This window comes from Zootoca vivipara, chromosome 2 (assembly GCF_963506605.1).
Source record: "Zootoca vivipara chromosome 2, rZooViv1.1, whole genome shotgun sequence".
NCBI lineage: Eukaryota > Metazoa > Chordata > Lepidosauria > Squamata > Lacertidae > Zootoca > Zootoca vivipara.
The window spans coordinates 112339745-112348708 of NC_083277.1; the positions used below are offsets into that span (position 1 = coordinate 112339745).

The 8964-nt window shown below is 49.5% G+C and overlaps 1 protein-coding gene across 1 annotated transcript in view; it reads right to left on the bottom strand.

Moving 5' to 3' along the window:
• MAP3K12 (mitogen-activated protein kinase kinase kinase 12) overlaps positions 1 to 8156 on the bottom strand; it is a 28003-nt gene extending 19847 nt beyond the window's left edge. Inside the window, exons 1-4 of the mRNA XM_035100429.2 lie at positions 7694 to 8156; positions 3580 to 3763; positions 1585 to 1776; positions 56 to 214 (exon numbers count right to left, since the gene is read on the bottom strand). Coding sequence (XP_034956320.2) covers positions 56 to 214; positions 1585 to 1776; positions 3580 to 3763; positions 7694 to 8156 — 998 coding nt within the window. The remainder of the gene's footprint in view (positions 1 to 55; positions 215 to 1584; positions 1777 to 3579; positions 3764 to 7693) is intronic.
• Between the last annotated feature and the right edge of the window lie 808 nt (positions 8157 to 8964).

Below are 8964 nucleotides of genomic sequence, written 5' to 3' on the forward strand. Positions count from 1 at the left end.
CTGATCCCTCCCTCTTCCCCCCCCTACCCACTTCTGAGCAGGCTGTTCTCCTCACCAGATGTCAACCTTCTCAGAGACAGGCTCATTCCGAATGACTTCTGGGGCCATCCAGGCCACCGTTCCGGCAAAGGACATCTTGGTGCTCTTGTCGCTGAGCTCTTTGGAAGTGCCGAAGTCAGAGATCTTCACCACATCATCGTAAGTGATCAACATGCTATTGGGTGGTGGGGTGGGGGTGGGGAAAGGAGAGCAGAGAAGAAGCATGAGGCACTGCAATGTTGATCTTCCCACCGTGCGCATGACCAAGGGAAATAAAAAAAGAGAAGTCATGCTCTCATCAGTCAGCAGGGGGAGCACAGCAAGAGGATAACTTCCTTTCTAATGGAGGGAGAAGCGCTCTGGTTTTAGACTGCTCCACCGCATGGGGCTGGACTAGATGGCCCCCGAGGTCCCTTCCAACTCTACAATTCAATGATTCTATGTTCTAACAAAGAATCTGGATTACCTTGCTAGTAATTTGGCAGGGAGGCAGAATACATACTGCCCCTTGTGACCATGACATGTTGAAATTCCTAGTCCTATGGCCACTTTAAAAGCAGTGCTGATTCTAAACCAGAGGGAAGTCCTGACCCGGTACCCTAATCCCATCTTGTGATCACTAGGGCTGGGCGATATATTGCTATATCAACCCAAACTGGTTTGAAGTTCATGTCATGATATTGGTTCCATAGTTTTTGACCTGGCAATATATCACAAATCATGATGTTTTTTTGTGCATACTATGCAAAAATCGCGCTGTGGGAAAAACCATGAAGCCAGTCATTGCCTCTACCTAGATGGCTCAGTCAGACTGTCCTTCACTCTTATTTCAGACATTGTGATATATTGATATTGATATACAGTGGTACCTTGACTTACGAACGACTCGACAACCAATTTTTCCGACTTACGAGTGGGGCAAATGTCCGCACGCTTACGAATTTCCCGACATCCGAATGGAAACCGCGGCGGTTTTAGATAGGGTTTTTTCGACTTACGAATTTTTAGATGGAGATGCTTCGACTTATGAATTTTCCCATTTCCAATGCATTCCTATGGAAAAACGCGTTTCCAATGGCGCTTTTCGACTTACGAATTTTTTGACCTACGAAGGTGCCTTCGGAACGGATTAAATTTGTAAGTCGAGGCACCACTGTATCACGATGTTGAAAATCAGATATCGCCCAGCCCTCCTGTTCACTTCTACATAGTTTCATCCTTATTTCAGACATTGTGATATATCTGTTGTAAGCCGCCCAGAGTGGCTGGGGAAACCCAGCCAGATGGGCGGGGTATAAATAATAAATTATTATTATTATTATCTGTATATCACGATGTTTAGTTGATGACACATTGCGATGCCCAAAACCTCTCTCTCCCTCTCTTTCTTGGCAATCACTTGTGGCCGAGTAAGATGGTCTTCCATGAACACAGTCTTAGTGGTGTGTCTGTATAACCAGATATCACCCAGCCCTAGTGCTCACTGTCCCCCGGTAACTCCCAGCCACACCTCCCCACTGTAAGTCTGCCCCCTCCCCTTCTTACTTGGGTGACTTGAGATCACGGTGGATGATCTTATGCAGGTGCAGATAATTCATGCCGCCAGCAATGCCCATGGACCAGTCGACCAGCAGCGAGGGGGTGACCTTGCGCCCGGCACGCAGCACTTCATACAGCTGACCCTGGGCACAGAACTCCATGATGATGCAGTAGCAGGGGGCCTGGGTGCAAACACCCCTAAGAGGAAGGAAGAAGCGCAGGGCATGTTAGAGGCCAGCAGGAACACTCAGCATAACACGGAGCAGTGATACAGAACTCTGTAAGCTTTATCACAGGACTGGGGCATTGCTTCCGGTCCAAGGGCCGTATTTCATTGTGTGCAACCTCTTGGGGGGCCACAGGACAGTGGTGGGTGGGGCCAGAAGCAAAAGAAGGAGTGGCCGAAGGCAAAAGCGGGTGGGCCAACAGGTGCAACTCTTACCTTCCTATGGCAGACAGAGTCTCCTTCATTGGAGATTTTAAAGCAGAGTTTGGATGGCCACCTATCAGCTATCGAGCTGTGAGTCCTGCATTGCTTGGATTGTACTAGATTACCCTTACTGTTCCTTCCAACTACAATTCTATGATATTCCCGCCATGCAGAATTCAAAGAGTGGCCCTAAAACCCTAAACAGCCTCCGCCCAGTATACCTGAAGGAGCGTCTCCACCCCCATCGTTCAGCCTGATTACCGAGGTCCAGCCCCGAGGGCCTTCTGGCGGTTCTCTCACTGCGAGAAGTTACAGGGAACCAGGCAGAAGGCCTTCTCGGTGGTGGCGCCAGCCCTGAGGAACGCCCTCCCATCAGATGTCAAGAAAATAAACAACTCTCTGACTTTTAGAAGACGTCTGAAAGCAGCCCTGTTTAGGGAAGTTTTTAATGTTTGATGTTTTAGAGTGTTTGTAATATTCTGTTGGAAGCCGCTAAAAGTGGCTGGGGAGGCCTGGCTAGATGGGTGGGGAACCAACAACAACAGCAACAACAACAACAACAAACTAAGTCTTACTCAGAGAAGACTTACTGAAATCAAGGGACCTAACATATTCTGTCCTCCTTTTAAGGGTTTTCTTTTTATATATTGTTGTGTTTGATCATCATCGTCATCAAACCTTTTATTGGCATCACATACAAACACCCAAAACAAATCAATACAGAATTACCACTTCCCCAGTGGCACAACCCCTTCATGGATCAATGCCTTGTCGTGGCGAAGGGGCTTGAATAACTCAGAGAAGCTATGAGCTATGCCATGCAGGGCCACCCAAGATGGACAGGTCATAGTGGAGAGTTTTGACTAAACGTGATCCACCTGGAGAAGGAACTGGCAAGCCACTCCAGTATCCCTGCCAAGAAAACTCCATGGACAAAGACAACAGGCATATAAAAGTTATGACGCTGGAAGATGAGCCCCTCAGGACCAAACTGCGGGAGGCAGTGCAAGACAGGAGTGCCTGGCGTGCTATGGTCCATGGGGTCACGAAGAGTCGGACACGACTAAACGACTAAACAACAACAACAGTGGCACAAAACATTTGCTAAAAGAAAGGAGGCAGAGCAGCCTATCGCCACATCTCTAGGTCTCCAGGGAGATGTTTTGTTTGATATTGTACGACAGGGCAGTAACAAACACTTTTATAAACACTCTTTATATAAATTCTCTGGTGGGCACCAAGTTGTAGAAGGCTGAACCAAGCACACAAACAGTTAGCTATATGCTCTCATGGGAAAGATGGCTTGGGCCCAGCGCAGGTGGACAACCCAGCAGGAGGAGGGTCTATTGCAGGCATCCCCAAACTTCGGCCCTCCAGATGTTTTGGACTACAATTCCCATCATCCCTGACCACTGGTCCTGTTAGCTAGGGATCATGGGAGTTGTAGGCCAAAACATCTGGAGGGCCGCAGTTTGGGGATGCCTGGTCTATTGCTTGGGCACTGTCCTACTGGAAGCCGGCAGGTCCCCCCCCCACATGGCGCCCCCCCATCACCCAGACCCCACACTCACTTGAAGGTGATGATGTTGGGGTGCTTCAGTTTCCGCAGGTGCTTGATGTCCGTCTCCTTGAGGTCTCGCACCTTCTTGACGGCCACCTCCTCCCCATGGAAGCGTCCCAGGAATACAGCGCCTTGGGCCCCACTGCCCACCCACTGCAGGTCCATGATCTCCTCGAAGGGCACCTCCCAGGGGTCTGCATTTGGGAGGGAGAGAAGGTGGCTGTCGACAACCGTTCAAGGGAAGGAGAGGGAGGAGGAGGAAGGCAGACTCTCGACCGGGATGGAAGCGAGTCACTCCTTCCGCCAAGATCACAGGGCTTGAGGGAGACATAACCCTCATGTAGGAATCGCAAAAAAAACAAGCGTGTATTAGAAGGCCAAACGGAAACATGGCAGGGATTCAGAATTCTGAGAATCTCAGCTCTTGGTTAAAAAATAATAATACTCAAACCAAGTTTCTATCCCTCATGGCAGTGAAGGTAGCTTGAAAGTGTGAGGCCAATTTGTAGGGAAATTGCAGAAGCTCTCTCTCTCTCTCTCTCTCACCCAGAATGTGGCAGCTAGACTGGTGACTGGGAGCCGAGTCCACATAACACCGGTCCTGAAGACCTGAAAGACCTACATTTGCTCCCAGTACGTTTCCGAGCACAATTCAAAGTGTTGGTGCTGACCTTTAAAGCCCTAAACGGCCTCGGTCCAGTATACCTGAAGGAGCGTCTCCACCCCCATCGTTCTGCCCGGACACTGAGGTCCAGCGCCGAGGGTCTTCTGGCGGTTCCCTCGCTACGAGAAGCCAAGTTACAGGGAACCAGGCAGAGGGCCTTCTCGGTAGTGGCACCCACCCTGTGGAATGCCCTCCCACCAGAGGTCAAAGAGAACAACAATTACCAGACCTTTAGAAGGCATCTCAAGGCAGCCCTGTTTAGGGAAGCTTTTAATGTTTGATTTCTGCATTTTAATGTTTTGCTGGAAGCCTCCCAGAGTGGCTGGGGGAACCCGGCCAGATGGGCGGGGGATAAATAATAATTAATAATAATAATAATAATAATAATAATAATAATTCTCTCTCTGTGTGTGTGTGTGTGTGAGAGAGAGAGAGAGAGAGAGGGAGGGAGGGAGGGATTTCCAGGGCTGAGGGGAAGGGCAGAAGGTCCCAGGTTCAACCCTTGCTATCCCCAAGTAGGGCTGGGAATGTCTCCTCCCTGAAACCATGGAGAGCTACTGCCAGTCAGTGTTGACAATACTGAGCTAGAAGGACCAACAGTCTGGCTCTGTAGAGGAGGTTCGTATGTCCCTGTGACGAAGCACTGCCTGCTCCAATACATTTTGGCACCTGAGTACAACCACAAAATGGTGCCCGCCTTCCCTGCCAAGGAACAGTTCCCTACATCAGAGGAACAAAGGGGGAATGAATATCTACATGGGGATCTGCTGCCCCTGTGGATCCTGCCCCCTGAGGTGGTCACCTCCCCTTGCCTCATGGGCCAATGCTCCTCACAGTTCTTTGCTTCTCCACAGGCAGTTGGCCCCTGCCCACATCATGGGGCCATAAACGTGGGACTTGATTCTACATTTTGAGCCTGAAAATTGTCCTGACCCATCCACGTGTTTTCAGAGGAGGAGGAAGTACAGTGGTACCTTGGTTCTCGAACTTAATCTGTCCCGTGAGTCCGTTCAACTCCCGCAACCATTCAAAAATCAAGTTGTGGCTTCCGATTGGCTGCAGGAGCTTCCTGCACTCAAGCAGAAGCCGCGTCGGGCATTTGGCTTCCGAAAAATGTTCACAATCCAGAACACTTACTTCTGGGTTTGCGGCGTTTGGGAGCCGATTTGTTCGGGAGCCAAGCCGTTTGAGTACCAAGGTACCACTGTAGGTAAGAAGCATTCAGTTGTAACAGCTGGAAATACCTGTCCTATTTGTTTCAGAAGACCACAGGTGAGAGAAAATGGGCTGATGACCCCTTGTGTATTAACACACACACACACACACCAGCATCGTAATGATGGTCCACATTCACTTGGATGGTGTGAGGTCATCAACACCCACCCCATTTGCTACTTATTAGTCCTTAGGGTTGCCAGCTCACAAAGCTGCAAGGCCACAACTAGCAGACTCTAGAGCAGGGGTAGTCAATGGGAGAGAGGCATCATCAGAAAACTGAGAGGCAAGGAAAGGTAAGCCTTTGCTTGGGGAATTCTGTAAGGGGCCCCCCATACGCCTCTTCTGTCTATAAGCTGCATGGCAGTACTTTCCCCAGATGTAGGGGTGTAGCTCAGCAGTAGATCATCTCATCTGCATGCAAAAGGTCCCAGGTTTAAACCCCAGCACAGGGGTCCCCAAACTAAGGCCCGGGGGCCAGATGCAGCCCAATCGCCTTCTAAATCTGGCCCAGGAAGCAGCATGTTTTTACATGAGTAGAATGTGTCCTTTTATTTAAAATGCAATTTATTTATTAAAAATCTCTGGGTTATTTGTGGGACATAGGAATTCATTCAAATATATATTCATTCAAAATATAGTCTGGCCCCTTACAAGGTCTGAGGGACAGTAGACCAGCCCCCTGCTGAAAATTTTTGCTGACCCCTGCCCCAGCATCTTCAGGAAGGATTGAGAGGGAATCCAGTCTGAAAAAACTAGCGAGCATCTGCCAGGCATTGCACGCCTGAGCTACATGGACCAATGACCTGACTCTGTATAAGACAGCTTCCTATTTATGGAGGCACATTACTACCAATGAGTGACATCAGCAGCCATTAATCCAGTCCTGTTCCTCACCTTACATCTATTTGCACAGTAAGCAATCAACGCACCTCACTGTAAGGAAAGGGTTAAGCTTCCCTGCTTAACAAGCCTGGAGTATAGAGAATGAATTCGAGCAAACGACACCTACCACAATTACTGCCTAGGACGGAAAAATCTCCCCGCGGGATTTGTAACAAAACCCATCTTGGCAGGTGCACATACTCAATCTATATTACAATGGTTAGGCACACGCTGCTAGAGGATGTTCCTTCTCCCTGCAGTTCTTTGTATTTGCAGGTTAACTGGAGCAGCTCACGTTAAATAAGCAGTTATTTAACTGAAGGCTTCAGTGGTCGAAAACAGCACTTTGACTTGGGCCCAGAAGCAAACTGGCAAATAGCGCAGATCTTTTCAGGAGAGAATTATGCAATACAATCCCTCTGGCTAGAAAACATTAAGAGTCTAATGGCTGCGTTCTGGATCAGCTGCCGTTTCAAAGGCAATCCCAGGTAGAGCGCATTGCAGCAATCCCTGACCACTGAATGTGTCCCCAGGATGGAGACTGATGCACTTTGCATCTCAAGTTATATAACCAGTGAAGCTGGTCGGAGCCACGCCTGGGCACAGATGCCACCCGAGAGGTTGGCGTTGCCGTGTTTGTCTGGGCAGTAATGAGCCAGAAAGATCACAGGGCAAACGAAGGGCCTCTGGCCATTCCCTGCTGCCACCACATCCGACTTAGGGCACTTCCAGATTGCCAGTAATTTGTGGGACAAATTCAAGCACACGCCAGACTTCAGGTTTCCATCTTTAAAGTGCATTCTTAAATGGTTGTGTCACTCTGGAGCTACAAATCTGCATTTCGAAATCAAACCAAAAAATCCCAAACTTTTTGCAGCTTGGAAAGTGGAGAAGGGATGCACGGAAAAGTGTGGGGTGAACTAACAGGGAGATTTGCGAACACCCCACAAGAAAATTAGGATGAATGCTCATTGTTGTATTAACCAGCCCACAAACAAATTGGAACGAAAGTGCAATAAAGACCAGATATAATCTAACCACCGTGTAAACTTTGTGCAAGCAAATCAGGATGAATGCTCAATAAACAGGACCATCTGGGGGAGCTATTAGCTTCACATCTCAGGATAGAACAAACCCGAGATGCTGGAAAGTGGCTTACCTACTGCTTTTTGATTGCTTACTTATTGCTGTAAGTCACTTTGAATTGTGTAAGTAAATAAAAAGCAGCATGTTTAAATAATAATAAAAAATAGGTGATCAAATGCAGGACTTTTTGCACACAGAGGACGTACTCTGCCCCCTTCCATTGTTGTCCCTATCGCACTAAGATTCCTTTAATGCCCCACCACTGTCTCCTCACCTTCCTGCTGCTGTTTGTGTTCGGTGGAATATGCCTTGCCGATCATGGTCCAGACAGGCTTGAGGCAACCAAACAGGCCTTCCAGGAAGCCACTCCCCGCGTGGCAGTGGATCCGGACTTGGTTGGCATGGTAACGGGTAGGCCGCACCTCGGGGTTCCCGGCGCCGGCCCCTGCGCCGGCCCCGCCTCCCCCGCCAGCTTCATTCTCGTGGAGCTGCAGGACACTGTTGGCAAACTGGTCGTGCCCCTCCTCGCTGGGGCTGGGGCTGTGCCCGCTACCGCCGCCTCTACCCCCATCGATGGGCAGCACATCCCTCAGGACACACTGGGTGGGCGTCAGGTCCTTCTCAGGGGTGCAGTCCGAGGCGTCAGGGTCCAGCTTGCGGAGGGAGCTCTCTGTTAAGATAGTGTTGAAACTGCCAAAGGATGGAGAGGGTGTGCGGGTCTCGTGGAGGCACGCCATGGCGGTGTCTAGCTTGAGGTGACGTCCAGCTAGTCCCTAAGGGGGAAAGAGATAGAAAGAGACAAAAAGAAAGCATGGTGATTAAGACTACCAATAACATTACTGAGTTTGCCAGATTTGAAGAGCAACGTTTTGACATATTCATAACTATATCCTGAGCCTGGGTATCAAAAGGGAATTGGATCATAGAGTTAGTTACATCTTGTACAGTATTCCATAATCCTGCCCTGTTCATAGCTGCCAAGTTCCGGCCTGAGAAATAAGGGACTGGACTGGAAGTAGCAGACCGGAAGTAGCGCTGCCGCCATTTTGGAACTGGGCGGAGCATGCTCAGAAGCTACTTTTGATGCTGCTCTGTGCTGTTCCAAAATGGCCACCACACCAGAAGTCATGCTGCAGCCATTTTGGAACTGGGCAAAGCAGCATCAAAAGTCGCTTCCGAGCATGCTCCGCCCAGTTCCAAAATGGCCACCGTGCCAGAATAAACCGGGGGGGGGGGGGGAATCCGTTTTTTCGGATGGGTACAGCTGGAAAAAACGGGGGTTTCCCGGGGAATACAGGAGACTTGGCAGCTATGGCCCTGTTGCTGCCCATCGCAAAAGTCCCTTTTCATCTGACTGCTGCAGAACTGCCCGCAGGGAACAGTTCAAGGAGCAAAACTGCATGTGACTTACAAGTGCATGTATTTCAGGCATCCCCAAACTTCGGCCCTCCAGATGTTTTGGACTACAATTCCCATCATCCCTGACCACTGGCCCTGTTAGCTAAGGATCATGGGAGTTGTAGGCCATGTATTTCAACCCCAATG